Raw genomic sequence first — 18,835 nt, forward strand, 5'->3', positions numbered from 1 at the left:
AGAGTTATTCCACGGCGGATTCATCACGTTGCAAGGYGCAAAAAAGCACCTTTCCACCAGCAAGAGAGTCGTCTTGTCTTAGGACAGCTTTCCCGAGGAGACAGGCGCTTACAGACGCTTTTCTTCCGCTTTGGGGTTCCTCCAGCTCTGCGGTTCTTCGCCTTCCTGCTGCATCAAAGCAGCCTGGGAAGATCCCAACAAAACATTTGTTTCTGCGGGAGAACGCCTGTTCGTCACCCCCAAACCGSGGGCAGAGGCAGCAGCAGTCCCCAGGGCCACGCCGGGATCCCCCAGCGAGAGTGGCGCTAGCTCCGGCGAGGCTGCGGCACGAGGACCTGCCCGGTTTGCACGGTGCCGGGCAACTTCGCTAAACTGGGAGAAATGCGCGGACCCCGCAGCAATTTTTTTTTAATGCAATTTTAATGACAACAGAAAAAGGCAAGGGGATTAAAGCCATCYATATGTCTGGACATCTTTTTTTAAAAAAAAAATTCACAGTTTCACAGTTTGTAGGCAATGCAATTTATGCATTACACTCCATTATCATAATTCACAGAATTGCTTTAAAAAGTTTATAAACTTCAGCTCTAAAAATATAAATACTTCATAGAATTCTACGTAAAGATTCATAATTTGAAAGCTTCAGTTAAACTCTACTGAAAAATAATCATCTCCCAAGAATAAAATAGGAACCAGGTGATCAAAAAGCACATAACGCTGTACAGTTAAACATGCCGACTTAAGATTCACCATAGTATGACTGCTTTACATTTTAATGCTCTTTATTCTGTTAATACATGTTAACGCCACACCTTGTGTGGGAGGAAGTTGCTTTTGCAATCTTTTTGTAGTATTTACTGTTGATAGGCAACACTTCTGGAGAGGAGTGAAGATACTGTTGCTTCTTTGTGAAGATACAATTTTTACACAGCTGTATGACATTTTAGCATTTGGAACATCTGTACCTTCCTCTAGTTTTATTGTGGCTGCAAGTGTGCAAAGTTTCTCTTTGAGGAACTGATTATCTGAATTTCCAGGTTGCCTTTATATGGGAGTCACTTTTCCAGTAAAGTAGATGTCACTGGGGGGGGGAACAGGGGGGGTTCCCAAACCCTAGATAAGTTAAGCCCTTGCTGTCTCAAAAGCAGCTCAGCTCTGTACAGTGAAAACAGATCAGCCAGCACACCTGACCTCCTATGCTAACACRCTCTCTCATGCATGTTAGAGAAGCACAGAAAGTAACTTAAAAAAAAAAAAAGAGAGAGAGAATATGGCAAATTGCCTGGTAGCAAACTACCCACAATTATCTGTGTTACCCAACATCCTGTGAACATCTGCTTTAAAAGTATTCTGAAGTACTTTGTCCCTGGGGCCACATAATTCTTTTTCTACAACAATTATGCAGAACACACCAAGATGCTCAGTTAGCTTAGTACCAAATTTGTTTAACAGCTCTCTGTTTCAAAGCACATTCTCCATACAGATTCTTTTCCAGGTGTGCCCTTGATATTGCTTCAAATATAAATTAAGAGTTCACAAAAGTAACCAGTATGTTCTAAGCTCCCCTTTACCAGACATCTGGGAAATGGGAAACCTTCCTGACTCATTGCTATTCGGGCTCTAAAGGAAGTAGTATGCAACATGACTCAATTGAGACAGGTTTCTGTAGCTTCCCTCCCTTCACATTTGCCTTTACAAAGACCATTTCCACTGGATTGCTCAACATGCTCTACAAAGATAAGCTCCTTCTATATTATCAGTATTCAAAGGGAAAAAAAACAAACCCRCTCAAAGTAGTTCCTGATCAGTGCTGACTTCCCAGATTTAGGTTAGATGAAAAATGACTGTTTACGTACACATTTTTATTTCAGCTGTGTACAAAAGCAGAGACAGATCAGACAGACTGCATATGTGAATCATATCTAAATTGGCTTGGATTTGGTAATCCCTTGTTAGGCTTATTTTTCTCTGAAACATTCTACATTGATGTAGAAGGCTCTGAATTTTGTTTTCAATCTACGATAAACCCTTTAATTCCATATTTGCAGAACCCTTCAGCACTGCTTATCCTGCTATCTCTACTATTTTAATAAAAAGGACRGAACACTCCAAATCAATTTAAAGAGAGACAGTGAGAAAGCACACAGAGAACCTCCCCATGCTTGTTGTTTTTCAGAAGATCAGCCTGTCTCTATGGAGCACAAGGAAGATGCATGGGCAGTCAGCATGGGCAACCCACCCACAGCAGCTCTTTGTGCTCCACCTATGGCCCACAAGTGCCCTGGGACCCTTGCTGAGAGCCCAGCACCAGCCTCTCTGCAGACTCTCCCTGCTTGAGTGAATGAGGCAACCTTTACTGCAAGTTGGCCATGTGCTTGTTTCTTGCAGATGTTGGTATAGCACCAGATCTTATCAGGCATCATAACTCCTTTATTCAGGAAGCTGATAAGTTGTCAGCTTGCAAAGGCAAAAATTGCAATGACTGGTTTTACACACAGCTATACCACAGCTGATCTTGCAAGTTACAAGGTGCCTGTTTTATCTTTGTCATTACAGGCTTCAGAATTCATTCAGCGCAGACAAGCTCCTACACATATTTGAAGGATAAAACACCACTGAACCTGTCAATCATTCACAATTCAAATCTTTGCTTCACTTCATCCGCAATCATTTTTGCAATGGCAAGGGAGGAGGTAGCAGCAGGAGAGGGGGCATTTCTAACATGAAGAACTCTGCTTCCGATGTCTCCAGTGCCTCCATCAAAYACAAAGTCATCTACCAAATTTCCATCACTGTCCAACGCTTGGGCTCTCACTCCAGATGGACCCCTGCAAATTAAAGGAAGATTTCACCATCGGAGAGAAAATGTTGTGAGTTAACTATCCAACCGACTTCATAGAAAGATGACGAAGGTTAAGGCAAGCAAGAATGACTTCTTTCAGAAATGCAACGGAGGCCCCAGGAATTAAGTACAAGCACCTATAAACACATGTTTAAAAACCACRCTTTTTAGCCTGTGGATCCTTCTGTGTAAGACTAGGGAGCTACTGAAGCTTTTACATTCCATAGAAACAGAGGAAAAGGGAAGACAGAAGTCTGCCTTATTCTGGATYAAATACAGAGATCCAAACTGAAATCACACGGATTTTAAAGTTATACACATTTTATCCAACCTTTGGCACATTTTTCTAAGAGTTTGTAATACAATATTTAGCATCAARATCAACAATAACGATTATATAAATGGCCAAAAACATTTGTATTTTTTCCAGTTATCACTTCTGTCAAGAAAGACAAAGGTATTTATTCATGAGCCATTCGTCATCATTCATTACATGAATGCATTGCACCATTTGTAGCACCAATGTTTTCCCATGGAAAACAACATGTTACACACCCTGAAAATATTTTACGATTGTGCAATTTGTGCACTACCTAACCATACACATTCCGTTTGACAGCTAAAGATGTGTGATCATAATGCTCGATAAGACTGCTTCACTGCCAACATCTTCATAGCACGTGCAAAAAATAGGGAGCATCTATACTCATTAATCCTACCCAACACATTAGAAGCTGACGGTCATTTCTTACAGATATTTCTGTAGTCTTCACTATCACAGTATCAAGTGCCTCATAATTTTTTAAGCATTTATTAGCATAGCATTCTCTCCAATGGAAGTTTGGAAGTACTATAAGCCTCCTTCTGTAGATGAAGCAGCAAAGCGAAAAAACGAGAATAGAAACTTACATACATAGATAAATTTTCTAGCACACCTTGCTGGTAAAAAAGAGGGAGAGGTGGCTTCACTTGCTGGCAGACATACTTAGCCCAGGTAAGTACACCTACTCAGGAAAATATTCTGGGCTATCATGTTATAAATTACATCTGCTAAATTTCTTCAGGTAGGCAAATTTTCAACGTTTGCCTAAGACTGCAAGGCAGAGCAGGGAGCTGAACCTGATCAGCCAAATCTTTAGGCTGCATCATAACCACTGAGCACTGTGCAACAGAAAGAAAAACCACCTGGCTGCATCTTTTCCACAAGCTAACCACGCTCTTTCTGAATTCTTTGATAGCACGGCTACCAGCCATCTTGAGCCTGATGTAGCAGCTCTGACTGTCAGCAAGTGTAAGAGTTTAGGGATTTCTGCTGCATTCCAAGGCCTCCTTAAGACTTCCTTTTCTATGGCAGGCCAGTGAATCTTCCCCAGTAGTACGGAACCACAAACCGAAAAAAATGTACTGATGCCTGTGTGTGGATTTTCTGCATGAGTATACACACTAATATTTTCCCAATGCTTATTTTAGACAAGATGACAAAAAAGATTGCAAAAGGATGGTTAGGAGGATTGTAAAGGGCACTAGCATTTCTTCACAGAACTGAGAAGCACGAGGGATATGTGAACATTTGTGGCTTACATCTCATCTCACAGGTGAAAGCACTGCAGTAAACAACACCAAATTCTCTCCTAAGAGATAACACATAGGCAGAGATCTGACATAATAGCTCAGAACAGACTAATTCTGTAAAATTGTGTCTTGTTACTGTGACCCTCCAGTGGCAAAAACAAAGCTACTACACTTCACTGACTGAGCTGGCCTAGGAAATCTGCTTTCATTCCTCAGATAGYACTCATTCTGCCATTCTGTAACACCTTACTGGGTATTACCACCTCAGCTGGTTTCTCGATAACCACAAACACATTGTTCATTTAGAGTTAGTAAAATGATACTTTTGGTTCTTGTCTCTCTAAAAAATAACTCCCCAAATGGAAATTTTTGCTATTCTATCCTTATAAGAAGAACATTCATACTGGGTCAGATTAAAGACCCACCTAACGAAGCAGTTTGCATTCAGCCACAGTCAAATGCTGATATGATAAGAACAGGAAAAACACAGAAGACTTCTTTCAAATATTCTCCAGTCACCAGCAATTTGCAGCTCAGGGACTTCATCTCTCCAGTCCTGAACAGTGAGTTTCTTCTTTTTCATCTCTCCCACAAGGCTCAGATTTGCAAACCTTCCACCAACAAGGCTGGGAAGATCATTCCAGTCTCCCAGTCCATCCAGTTTTAAGTCTCCAAAGCAAGAGGATAAATGTTACAGCATTTAAGAAATGCTCCATAAACCACTAATTCTTCCTGTTATAAAACATCCTTACAGGTTAACATAAAATCTGTCCTTCATTTTATCTTATTCCTCCAGGTTATAAACCCTGAGTTTCCTAAGAAAGGAAGTTAACTTTGTTCAGATCTGGCGAAGATGCCCAGTGAAAGAGTAATKAAGCCAGGCTGTGGAGTCAAAACCCAGGCTGGCCTTTGGGGAGCACAGGAAGGTTCAACCTCTTGTGAAGCAGGGTTGAAGATGCTCCCACAACCACCAGGGTAAAACAAGGGCAGGTGCCCAAACAGAGTGTTTTTTTGTATTATTCCTCTTTGTGAAGGTACTCTCTTTCCCTCTTTTCAAAAGAGAATCCTTTATTTTRAAATAGCAAGCCTCATCAAACATGAATTTCATGACAAGTATATAATGCATGAGCTGGATAGCTCTTTTTCATCACGCTCGAGCCTTTCTTATCCTGGATTTTTCTTCCTTGAAATGTTTGGACAATTAAACCCAGCTCCACGTATTTAAATGCCTTAGTTTTCCCCACAAGTCTCTTCAGATGCCTCATCATTTCTAAACTCCTTTGGATCTGTTCATCTCTCCATACACTGAGAAGCTGAATACAATTTAATTGAGGTGATCTAAGACAAAGTTCAATCCTTCACCTGAAGACATAGTGCTCTCCAACACACAYGCGAAAACAGCACTGTTCTCTTACAATACACACAGTGCAAGCATCTTCCTAAACATCTGCCAGCTCTAGATCTCTTCCCAGCTCTGCAGCTTTCCACTTCTCTTCTTAAAGTTTTATTTAAACTGTCTTCTCTCTTCCTAGCTTAAAAAAAAAGTTTAGATATATGGATATGTCATTAGGATAAAAAGACTTTTTCCTGTGTGGTGAACATATCACATATGTGAATTTCAGCCTGTAGTGAGTACATTAAGTCAAATATTCATCAACTTGTCTATACACAAGTGTACACAACATAAAAAAAAATGTTCCTGTAGAAAGTGTCTGGATGCTTCTGCATTTTGGAAACATACTTCAGAGTAAGCTGATGATACACTTACTAGTGTTTAGAATAAGACTATAGGATGTTACTAACAAGAAAAGTGTTCTTTACCTGAGGATATCATTGACAGTGACCTCAGGGATGAACCTCTGCAGCTGCTTCACCTGTGCACTAAGGAAGCACGCTCTGTACATTTCACTCAGTCCGTAGGAGAAGTTTCTCAGTACCAGCTTCCATAACCCGCTGTGGAGAGAGGAAAAAAAAAATGCAGCAAAACTGCATCTTCCATGAAAAATGCAGCCACGTTGAACTGACGCTCTGTAACAACACAAGGCAGCAAATGCAATTGTTCAGCAAAAGCTCCCATTCCCATTACRGACCAAACCAATGCTTTCTACTCAAGAAACGCACGTTCCTCCTTCCCACATCAACAAGGGTCGCTAACAGAGCTCTGGTGTTCCAGTTAAATTGCTTCTGTGAGACTTTACTCTGGACGCTAGTTCTTCCTATGCCTATGATTTTTCACTGCTCCAATCAAGTAGTAAAAGACCAAAAACCCATAGGTTTGAGAGAAGAGAGAGACATCACTTGAGACTTTCTTTCCCCACAATCATTCTGAAGACCATCACCCTCCTAAAAACCTCAGCTTTCAGTCAATGAATTTTGCTAGGTTTTTACAAGTCGTTTGCTTGCTTTGCTTTCTCAGGTCTTCTGGTATTAGTATCCATAGATAGTTGAAACCATCTTGATGACTATTTCCTTTATCAAACTGCCTTAAGCTATGCTCCTTGCCAGAAAGCTATATTTGCAGTTCCCTGACCTGTTTTGCAGCCCCTGCTTGGATTCCTCCAATATTTCCTCATTCTTTCTCAAGTCTAATTTCTGGAGTTGAGCACTCAGTAATGGTCTGTCTAATCCTTCATACAGAAGCAAGATTTACCTTCTACAGATACTGTTTATTTATGCTTGCACTGTTAGCAATTTTATTAATTCCCAATTCCTCTCAGATGTTACTTCCCCAGACAGCTTCCCAGACTGTGTTCCTGACGCCTAATGTCTTTTCTTGCATTTGGACATTTTTTTTAAATGCATACTGATAGTCTTATTAGGTTTAATAAGGCAATTCATATCTCTGTGTATTCTCTTTTCCAAGAACCCTCTGCRGAGATTTTATCACACTGTCTAGGTTGATTAAAATATTACAGTCCACTGGACCAAAACCAATCCTGGAGGAGCCCTGCTAGCAGCAATGTGGCTCACCAGTGCYTTCCCATTAGCAGCTACATTCTCAGGCCTGCTGAGACATGCCTTGGTAGTTTCAAATAATTCAAATATTATCTCACAGGAAGTTAAATGTCTTGGAGAAGTCCATCCATATCAGCACACCTGTCTTTAAATAGACCTAAAACTTGGCAAAAGCAACAGCAAGGCTTTTGACAAGAACCAGCTTCTACAGAGTCATAAACTGACATTTAAACAACTGTATACAGGAGCCAAAAAATTACCTGTACAGAACAGCATCCAAAAAGTCTGTAGTGCTGAAGTCGAGCAATTTGTAGCCCTCTCGCTTAAAGGCTAGCACTGCATTAGGACCAAGCCAAACACTGCCATCCATTCTTGGTGTGAAATGAAATCCCAGAAAAGGAAACYGAGGATTGGGAACCTAAAGCAGGATATAACTGTTATTACAGTTCCTTCAAGCCAGGCAGCCACACAACCATTCAAGCCAACAAATTCCTCTGGGAACTGGGAAAACGTTTGTGAGGGGGAAAGTACAGACATTTAGAGTTCACTGAGCGTAACGCAGTAGGTAAAACAGTACAAACTACAGGAGTTATGCTCCCAGTAAAGGGAAATAAATAAACAGGTGAAAAGAAATCAATTTGCCATTTTTATTTCCAATCATCATGGCAAAACAGGCACACAACTGGCTCCTGCATTTGTTTTTCTTCTTGCTAATTGTACAGTGATCACATGTTCAATTAGCATTGAAAACACTGAGGAACAGAACAGGGCCAAGTAAGGCTGCATCTGAGGTAAAAGCAACACAAAAAACAAAAATGGTTTAGTGATTTCTCAGGATATAAATCAACCCAAAACAAAACCAATGACATACAAATGCCACTGGTAGGAATTACACTACAATAAAATAGGTTATAAAATATTAGGAAAACCTCACCATTCCTGTATTGCTCAAAACAACATGCAGATAACAAGTCTGATTAACAGRAACAGTAAGTATCTGTGTTTTCTTTTTTTGTTTGTGGATGAAATATGGTGTAACTATGCGTTGAAGGCAGAAATGGAAATAACCTGTCTGTGTGCAGATACAAGTGCAACTCAGTTTTTGCAGGTATAAAGTAAGTACATCTTTTCATGAGCTGACACTTCAAGATCCTTAGCTATTTATAAAAGGTGACTCCAGAGATGACTATTTCACAGTCTGAAACCAAGCAAGTCTTTGGTATCTATGAAAAACAGAGTATTGTTATGACTGGAAACTTACTTCAACATAAATTTCTTTCCTGCGTGCAGTGCATTGCTTTTCCCAGTAAAAATAGACTTTTATTATTTTCTGAGCTTAGTGGAACCAAGCCGCAAACTATTTTTTATTTTTRGTAACAAATCGCAAACAGATCCATGCAGTTTTCTAATCTCATACTCATGTTTGGCCCTAATGGATCATTTCAAGTAAAAGCCACGCTCGCACAGTCATGAAGCAACACTGGGAGGCTCCCTGACACCCCAGCTACTTCCTCCCTCTCACACTACGACAGGATCCTGGATCGACCCCTGTGGGGAYAGATCGGATGGATATCCAGGGCCTCTGGTTCCACAATTCCCCCAGCCAACCTTCCCTAAAAATCCTAAAGCTAATTCATTAAAAAGAAATAGACAAACAACAAACCCAATGGCAATAATATTTCAGCATAGTACTTCTACCTGTTCCTCAAGAATTAAAAAAAAAAACAAACAAAAAAAAAACAAAAAACAAGCTGCCCTGTCAGAAAGCAAATGAATCTGTATTCACATATTGCACATCACTGCCTTCATTCTACCTGAATTAACAGTATAATACTGCCCTTGTTTCTATAGTTTCAGTAGTTCTCAAAGCACATTGCAAAAGCAAAAAAGAGTACATACTGGGTAAATGTTTCCTTTAACCATATAGCACTTTTCTGGCTTTAGCACCAAATAATCTCCACGGAAGGGCACAATACGAGGCTCAGGGCTGCAGCCACTTATTTCAGACAAGCGGTCTGAGTAGAGTCCCGCACAGGTCACAATGTGCCCACAGTAGATTTCCTCACCCTAGGGAAAAAACAAAACAAAAATATACAGCTAAAAATTCAACATATGAAGTTAAAAAAAAAAAAAAAAGTAACCTAACCCACCCATCCCTTACAAACCTCAAAAAAAAAAAAAAGTTAAGATCAGAAAGGAAAACAACTATGTTTTTGCAAACAGGCTGAAACATTTCAGTTGTTAAATTTAATTCTTGATAATATTTTCCTTTGTTCCCTGGAGAATTATCCCAAAATAGCAATTCATTGGACAGATAACACTGGAAGAATTTTATTTATTTTCTCTGTAAAAAGAAACAGGTCACCAACTCTCAGGCTACCTTCAGGTTCAATCCCCAGAACGCAGAGCCTCCTGCATTACACAAGCGCCAGGGCAGGGACCCAACACATCAGTGCTGGAGACTGCTCCTCCAGCAAACCGAACGTCTCCTTTCAGCGCTCCCTCATTCCTGCCTACGTCCTGCAGAACGCCGAAGCCGTTCTAGCCCGCAGCTCCCTGGCCAGGTTTTCATTACCAGAGGGTACGTTATAGGTGGTGTAGCTAAGCAACCACAATGTATTTGGTTAAATAAGACCGTTAACAGATTTCACCCCACACACTGGGAGTGGTTTGTAATACTGAACAGTCTCCAGAAAGCTACATGAGTTCATAGCACACAGTTATGCAGAACGGCTAAATATCTGAACACCTTACTATCTTAATATTTGTATCTAAATAAATAAATCTAAATCTATTATCTACACACCTTATGCTGCTTTTTTTCAAAAAATGTGTTTTTTATTCTTCTTTCAACCAAAAATATTTCCATGAATTTTGTTTAAGTTTTTGGTGAAGGAATCTAACAGATTTTGGAGGCTACTTTTTAATGAACGACTGGAAACAGAACAAAAAAGAAATAGTAACTTGAAAGAGCGACTAGGATTTTTTTGTCTATTTATTTTTTTATAGAATCCAATTATCCACTCCTGAAGATGAAAAGGTTATTACTATATTTGCTGTGCAGCATTAACTGACATGCAGGAATGATTCCAGGATATGCACCTGTTTTACTAAATTATCTCATAGCTTTCTTATTATAAAGCAAGTACAAATGCCTCCTTATTATTTTCACAGAAGCCACAGATTGAAAAACAAACATGAAAATAAGTGYTTCTTACCAAATGAGTAAGTCACAAAAACAGCCATTGGAGAAAACAAACATAAGAACGTGCAAATCAGAAAGATAAGGGGCATATATAGTCAAATACATGTTAAGCAGCAGAAGGAAAAAAGTCATAAATACTTTCATTATTATTTGCTTACACAGTGAAATCTGAACATGGTCATATGTTTTGTTAGGAATTGACTGAAGCTGTCTTTCGTAACAGCAGTCCTAGATGACAATGAACATGTTACTAAACAGCAACGTTCTAAATTCTTTTTAGAGAGATGACTAAAGCAGCAAAGCTCAGCAAAAATTCTTAAGAAAAGGAGAAATAGCTTCCTATTAAGCAATTAAATCTTCAGCTTAGTTCTTACCTTAGAGTTCCTAACAATGACTGGGTATTTCAGCCCTGCAATATAATTGGACAAGAGAAGGAATTAATAGAATGTAACAGAAAACTGACAGAACAGACAACTTGTCAGGATGAAGTGTTCTTCCACTGGAAGATCTTCAGGCTATATAGCAAATGTTGTTGGACATAACTGTATTTGTGAATCAACAATTTTCTTTATCCTTCCACACCCTATAGCCTGTATGCCAGTGTAGGTCCATCCTACCCTCTAGGACAGACGGACAAGTACTATCACAAGAATGCACATGTAATACTCAGCTAAACATGTTTTCACTGTAAAAGAACAACCTACTTCCTCTATTTTACTGGCATTTTCTTTTGTCAATATTTAATGTTTCAACCGAAGGGTAACCTGTCTGAGAAAAAAAGTGAGTTTGTTCAATGCTTTCACTAACATGATTTTGTCTTTTGTCTAAAYATATGCCCAAGAGACAGAGGCGCTAAAACACAGTTTTAGTTAGAGCAAATGTGTTTTGAACAAAATCTTACCATCTTCATTTTCTGAAGAACCTTCTCTAGCCATCTCCATGTTTGTCACTTCAAAATCAGCCAAGATTGTCCCACCAGCTTCCTGAAAGTCTTCAGCATAGGACTTGGCCACTTGTCTATAATTCACAATGCCAGTATATGGAGAATCAAGGGCCATCAGACCCTGAAACGGTAGTAAGATACAGAAATACAACGAAAGTTACATGTGCACTTCAGTCTTAGATAAACGCTATACTCCACCTGGTATAACGTGCACTGCCACTGAGATGAGAGTGCTCCCGTCTCCCTGTTTCTGACATTTGTTCATAATCTCTTGATGTGCCAACTCTAGTGTTCGTATGTGCCGAAAACTAATACAGCCAGAAAAACTTAGGCTGGATTAAAACGAGCATGTAATTACAGCATAAACAGTGCTTTTCTGCACAGCTGTCAATGATAAAAACAGGTTTCTTAACCCTAGCTTCAGCAAATACATATTTTTCACCATGCACTGTGCAATTCCATCTACAAATGGTTGCTTGGGAGTTCTACCAAGGCTCCTGCCAATGTCTCCTCTGAGGCTAAAAGACATGATCTGGCCAGGTCTCAACACTTGCTGCCTTGCATATCAGAGAGAAACATCCTTTTTGAGTTAGATAACAGCCTGCGCTTGCCCTAGCAGAAAGCACCCAAAGTTCAGTATATAGCTAGAATTGTTAATGTTTCACAATTACGTTTTACTATCTTTATACCAAAAAGGCTGTTTCTTACCTATTTTTTTTCACGCTAGATGACATCAGAAGTTTTCTAGTTCCATATATAAAACTGGGATAGTAGGATTGCTTTACCTCAAAGAGATGCTTCAAGTATAAATATGTTTTATACTGTCAGTAACTCAGATACTACAATAATAAGAGCCATCTAAATGCTCATGACATAGAATGGTTCATAAAACAATACTTAACACACAACTTTTCTCTCTACTTGATGATACAGTCAATGTATTCTTTATAATTAACACCATTCGAGCTCTCTTTGCTTAGGAGGAAAAGATTCAGCTAAGGAAACCAATACAAGTGAAGACAGATCCATATGAATGTAGCCATTTGCAAAAGTAAATGCTCAGCTGGATTTTAAACATGCAAAAAATGTGTTAAAGAGCAGACATAAAATGCTTAACAAAAGAAAAAAGATAAATGATTCATCTCCAGAAATTTTATCATCKGTGCCTCTAACCATTCCTAAGCAACAAGTCATGCAACTACACCAACAGCAGACTGCCAGGTGAAACAGTAAGAGGCATTTATATCCAGATTTTCCTTTCAGTCTAAGATGCACTAAACAACAGCAAATCTGTATTCCACAAACTACTCATATTTCTCCTGCTGTCAAAATAAACAGAATGAGAAGTGCTAAATAACAATTCTGTGTAGGAAGCAACTGGGTCGAAATCAGCTTCATCTAAATTTGTACTTGCAGATAGAATGAATTTTCATTGCCGCTACACTATCAAGTTTAGCATCAGTTAAATGATCTTGTTGGGAAGGGGCAGAACTATCTCAGTGTAAACTCAGATAAAACAGCTCAGATCAAGGCAAAGGAAAAATCTATCAACCACAAAAACATATGAGAAAGTACCTGCAAGTAGAAGGAGAAAAATCACTAACTGTCACTGGTAAGAGAACTGTGTTTCTCCCTGAAAACATACAGGAGGGAGGACACCTCTGTGCAAACCTGATAAAAGGTTCCAACAATTTGACTCTATCCACTTGCCAATAGATTCAGTCCTGCACAGGGATTAAAGAGTCTTCTTTCTACTTTGACCTAGGTAATTCTGATTCCTTACAGAGACTGCAAGCAAAACATCACCTGCTCTCTAATTTATGAATGCTGGCCCTTGTGATGCAGCCAGCACATCATTTGCAATTAGTGCACAAGAAGCTCTGTATGATTACAGCATACAGAGAATTGGACAATGAATGGATGAACAAGGAAATGAGACCAGACAAGCAGCAGAAATCTAGGGTGAAAATTGGTGCCAACAAGAGACGTTCTGGAGGATCTCCTGAAGCTATGATAAACCTGGTCTAATTCGTATGTAATAGCACATGTAGATGAAAGATTGTGTTGTGCTAAACAGTTCCAGACATGAACGGATACATTCATTTTTGTTAGCAATTATATTTCTTCTGGGCCTTCAGGCTCTCTTTCAAATTTGTCACATGTGCAAACTACCTCAAGGCCAAAAACATATGTGTGTTTAGTGCAAAATAACATCACCTGACAAATGTGCCATTTAAGAATAAGAAAATCCCTTACCCTGCAGAAGGGCTCTTTTGCTTGTATTTCCTTTGCTCCAATCAACTTCAGATCTGGGACGTTGTTCTGCAGCCCTCTTTCATATAGAGCTTTGAGTCTTGGAATTTCATCTTGTTCAACGGCTACAATTAGCTTCAGAAAAGATGACAAGGCACGCCAGTGAGCAAAACATATAAAGCCAGCTCAGACTTGGCATCAAGCCCAAGCTAACAGGCAAGCAATAGTCAATGAATGAACAGTGAATTATAATGCGAGGGAAAAAGCTGTAGTTCATGCCATTAATGGCACAAGATTCTATAAGTACCTACTGTTACCGAGAAGGGACTAGTATATTAAGGAGACAGTGTGAAACAAATGTTAAAATATAGTTGAAGTGACTATCCATGGATAATATTTGCTAAAAGTACTATGTGTCCACAAATCTGAATGTGAAAGACAAACACGTGACTTTAAAGAGCCACTGGGACACTTCTAAACATAAAGTTTAACTTAACTCAAGATGTATAAATCTCATACAGTTTTGATATTAGAGTAAGGAGGTATGCTCATATAGTGTCTAAAATGAACTACACTAGCCTCACTTCATTTCAGCATAAAAGTAGCTCTCAACTATCATAAGAGATTTGTCCAGGCTGTGAATTATCTGTGACAAAAACACGAGAGCTGAGTTCGCACAGTCCATACTACTTCCAGAGGCAGCTCAGGTGTAGCAACACAGGGACCATTGCTCTAAGATCTCCAACTCTTTTGTTTAAAACCAGCCTTAGTGCCTCAGCATTACCTTCCCTGGAATAGAGACTGCTGGGGGAGGTGACACAGAAACACACCAATTCAGCATCAGCAAACGACCAGCAATGCCTCTGGGTCAGTGCTAGCTCCCCCAAGCCCTGCTTGACTCCTGTAGGGCAAGTCTGCTGTCCCACCCCTTGTCTTTGTGCTTTGGGTTCAGCACAGGCTTGTAAACACTAACTTCAGGTGTATTAATGCACAAATCAATAGTGCCCTCTTGTGACCTAGCTTAARGAGCACAGTGTGCACACTCAGAGCTCTACACATCACAGCAGGACAAACATGATGCTGGCAGAAGGCTTATCAACACTGCCACATCCAGGTGTCTCCACTCTGCATGCCAGGATGTGGAAGAGATTAACTAAGCACAGCACCAGCATCTGCACCCAGAGTCTAGCTGGTGCTAAGGAGGAGCCAATGAGCTAGGAGACAGTGACCTGGCTCTTAGAGCAGCAGATGGGGCCTGCACTGCAGTGGTAAGAGATGCTGGTGCTGTCCAAGACATTTATGAGTCACCTGGAAAGAGGTGACCAGGCAGTTGACAAAGACCTTCTTGTTGTCTTTGACATTTCCTGACAGATTTAATTCCAAAGGGGCCTTAGCCTTCCTCATCACATCCTGCATACTCTGACAACATTCCTATATTCCTCCCAAGTGGCCTGGCCCCCTTTCCACATTCTGTATGCTTCCTTCTTTCGTTTTCTTGCATCAGACATATATTAAAACTAGAAATGGTTTAGAGAAGGAGGACAGGGATAATCAATAATGAAACAGCTTCTTTAAGATGAATGACTGAGTAGACTGACTCACAAGCTGAGAGAGATGACATTGTGGGGAGGAAGAGAGAAAATTTTATGACTGACCTGGACAGCAAGAGCACAGAACAACTGTTCAAYACCTCTTCCAACACAAAGACTAAGGGCCATCAGATAAAGCTAAGAGGAACAGGTTTCAAAACAAAGGGAGGCAACTCTCCATGCAGTGAGTTGTCGACCACTGGAACTGCTGGCCAAAGGATGATCTGATATAAGAAGTCTTAACAGAAAAGTACTTGGGAGAGAAATCCATTGACAATCACAACAGACAAGCCAGATCAGACTCAGAGAATAACCTGTGATGAAAGCTGTTTGAAGCTGGAAAAGTTAATAATTATCACATTTTCTTGTCCTGTTCTTAATTCTTTCCTCAGTCTCTGTTTATAGACACTCACGGAAACAAGATATAGGGTAGGGAGGATCCTGATCTGAATCAGTATAGCCATCTTTACTTCCCCAGCATTTTAGGTTGTTTTAGCTGGAGGTAACACAGCATAAATGCAGGTAGCTGGATCACATCTGGAGCTGTATTAAAGTCAGCGAGTCTTTTCAGAGCCTAGTGTGCCAAGCACGGCACAAGCATACCGAGAGCTTTTATATTCCCCAGAGCTAGCAGGTCTACACAGGTACCACACTGCAGCACGTGACTTCTTCCTTTACTGGGGATATTTCTGCTCAGCCCTCAGTTAAGGAGAAATTACTGGTTAAGCTCAGAGAAAGAACTGGTTTGAATTGCTGGAAGGAAGGGGGGGGTCAGAGGCAGATTTCTCCTAAAGGTAGTAAGTGTTGCACAAATGCTTGAAAACACCACAACCATGTCTGTGCCATACATCAAAACATACATTATGCAGTCACAGTTTCAAAAGGCAAAGAATACACAGCAGTTCCTATACCTTCCCACACCGTTTATACGGTATTCCCTTCTGGTCACAGTACTTGTAGCAGAGGGCTGCCCCCTGCACACACAGCTTAGCTTTCAGAGATCCCGGCGTGTAGTAAATTCCACTGTGAATCACACCGCTGTTATGTCCACTCTGGTGATGAGCTAAATAAAAAGAAAAGCGTATTGTTAAAATACATGTTCCCATGATTGGTTCATACCTTAATTATAACAGCTGTCAGAAGTAGGAGCAATTTAATGTCCTGTCCCAAATGAGTATTACAACAAGAGATCCTCAAATAAGATAACTAGACAGCACACAATTCCTCCCTGGTCTCAAAATGCTAGCAAAATACTGACACAGCAGCACCTAGTTAATGCTAAATAATCACAGCTTCCAGAGCACTGAGTCAATAGGAAAAAGATTACAAGTTTTTCTTCCAAGCCTCAAGGGCTACAATTACATGCCAATGAATCCACACTTTCTAAATATCAAAATTAAGAAATTCCAGTTCCTAAATGAAACACATCCTTAAAGGCCTCATCTATCTTAACATTAGAGCAGTCCTCAAKTTCTTTGGATACGCTGGTAGGCTTTTCAAATATTCATGAGCCAGATTTGGTTGCTATTTGCTCTTTGTAACTAAGTAAAATAGAATTGAAAAACATCAAGGCTACACTTAGCTTTTTATTCAAACAATTTGGGCAGGTTCTCCCTCTTAAAATATTGACCCTCAAAGGTCATCCCCACTTTGCGCTTACACAACCGGTAACCTTCATGTGAGCCCCATCTTGGCAATACAAAGCCACTCGTATTTCAGATGCACAGGCTGGTTGATGGAACAGCTTAAAGCAAGAGCTTGTGCTTACAGGTCTTATTTCGCATCAGCGGTTTGCATGACTCCCTGGGGTTGCTCCTACCTACCCTAAGTGTCTGCGTATCTGCCTAAGTGCTTGGTGCAAAGGGACTGCTTTCGCKCACTGAACCTGGGCTCATTTTGAGTGGGTCAGAACAGCTTTCAAACAAGGACACCACAGGGCTGTCTCTTATTTTAAAAAGGCACTTAGGTGCAGAGCACATCAAGGTTTCCTGTGTACCTGAACAGATAAAATAACTGTTCTGATGTACATGGGCAATAGTGGCAGCTGTGCATTTTATCTGGCTACACTGGGCCGGTAACTTGCAGCAGCTTCCCAGTTACCACCACTTTAGTTCTTCACCTTTGACCTGCTACATGAACAGCAGGACCTTGCACAGCACATACATAATATCCACAAACACAGGAAAAATGACTAGAGACACCTGAGAGGTGTCACTTTTGCCCAGACTAGCAGTTCCAGAACATTTTTAAGCAGGTTTCACAGCTGTCACACCTCTACTTCCCAACCCTCGCTCTTTACCCACCGACTCTCCTCACCAAAAAGCCACCCCAACACCCTTTTCTCAGCTCACTCTCCTGCTCCTGACTGCACTAAACAAGCTCATCCATGGCTTGTTGCAGCAGCGGCAGGAGGTAAGAGCAGCACCCAGGGGTGCAAGCTGCACTGCTCCTTATTCACTCTCCTCATCCCCCTTTCCCCAGATCCCTGCTGCTGGGGTGCCAGCTCCGGCACAGGGCCTAAACCAGGCCGCTCGKCTGTCTGCCTTCAGCGCGGCGCTTCTTCGCTTCGACTTTCATGMGCCTGCCAGCTGGGAAGCGTCGAGCACAGGGCCCCCGCTTCCTCACCGGTGCGGGGGCCCTGACCCCACCGACGGCTCCGCTCTGCGCCGCCGGACGCGTCCTTGCAAGGACGCGGAGGAGAAAGTCCCTATCAAGGCAAGGCTGCTGGGGCCCGAGAGGAAGATGCTCGGCCCCTCTGTGCTTCAGGTGTCGCTGCAAAATTCGGGGGAGCCCCGAACAGGCGAGGGAGAGCCCGGTGCCCCTGCGTACCCAGCTCCTTCTCCTTCTCCAGCACGGCGAAGGTGAGCGAGGGGTGGCGCAGGACGAGCTCCCGGGCCACCGCCAGCCCCACGATCCCTGCGCCGACCACGGCCACGTCGAAAGTGCTGCGTGGAAGAAATAAAATAAAACGAAGAAAACGAATTCCGCGCGGTGAGGACCGAGCAGAGCCGCGTTTTGCGGATAACAGGCGCTCCCGCRGGCAGGCAGCCCCTGAGGGGAGCGTGGCCGTTGGCGGTTCCCGCCACAGCGCCGGTCGGGGGGGAGGGGAAGGTGGCGGCAGCAGCCCTAGGGCMCTGCCGATCCCCTTCAGCGCGTCTCACCTGCGCTGGCGGCGCAGGAGCCGCCACAGCGCAGCAGAGCCGCCACCCGCCCGCCGCTGCCGGCGCAGCAGCAGCACTGTCGCCGCCGCCGCCATCTTAGGGGCGGCGATGAGTCCCGGGCCGCGCCCTCCTCAGTACCGCCCGCCCAGCCGCCATCTTAGAGGCGGTGAATAGGCGCCAGGCCGCACCCCTCCTTGGTACCGTCCTCCCGCCGCCATCTTAGGGGCGGCGATGGGCATCAGGCCGTGCCCCCTCTCGGTACTGCCCGCCCGCCGCCATCTTAGGGGCGGTGATGGGCATCAGGCCGCGCCCCCT

The 18,835-nt window shown here is 42.0% G+C and overlaps 1 protein-coding gene across 1 annotated transcript; it reads right to left on the reverse strand.

Annotated features, from left to right (window-relative positions):
• Positions 1-764: 764 nt before the first annotated feature.
• L2HGDH (L-2-hydroxyglutarate dehydrogenase) lies at positions 765-18,621 on the reverse strand. Its single transcript, XM_085297868.1, has 10 exons — positions 18,521-18,621; positions 18,189-18,304; positions 16,271-16,422; positions 13,774-13,905; positions 11,476-11,638; positions 10,949-10,983; positions 9,269-9,436; positions 7,630-7,787; positions 6,236-6,367; positions 765-2,828 (listed from the first exon to the last, which is right to left on the reverse strand). Exons 1-10 carry the CDS (start codon positions 18,613-18,615, stop codon positions 2,633-2,635), a joined length of 1,347 nt encoding a protein of 448 aa, XP_085153994.1. The 5' UTR covers positions 18,616-18,621; the 3' UTR covers positions 765-2,632.
• Between the last annotated feature and the right edge of the window lie 214 nt (positions 18,622-18,835).

The sequence above is a fragment of the Rhea americana genome, unplaced genomic scaffold (genome assembly GCF_003343005.1).
Source record: "Rhea americana isolate MKP2758 unplaced genomic scaffold, rheAme1 scaffold_131, whole genome shotgun sequence".
In the NCBI taxonomy this organism is placed as follows: Eukaryota; Metazoa; Chordata; class Aves; order Rheiformes; family Rheidae; genus Rhea; species Rhea americana.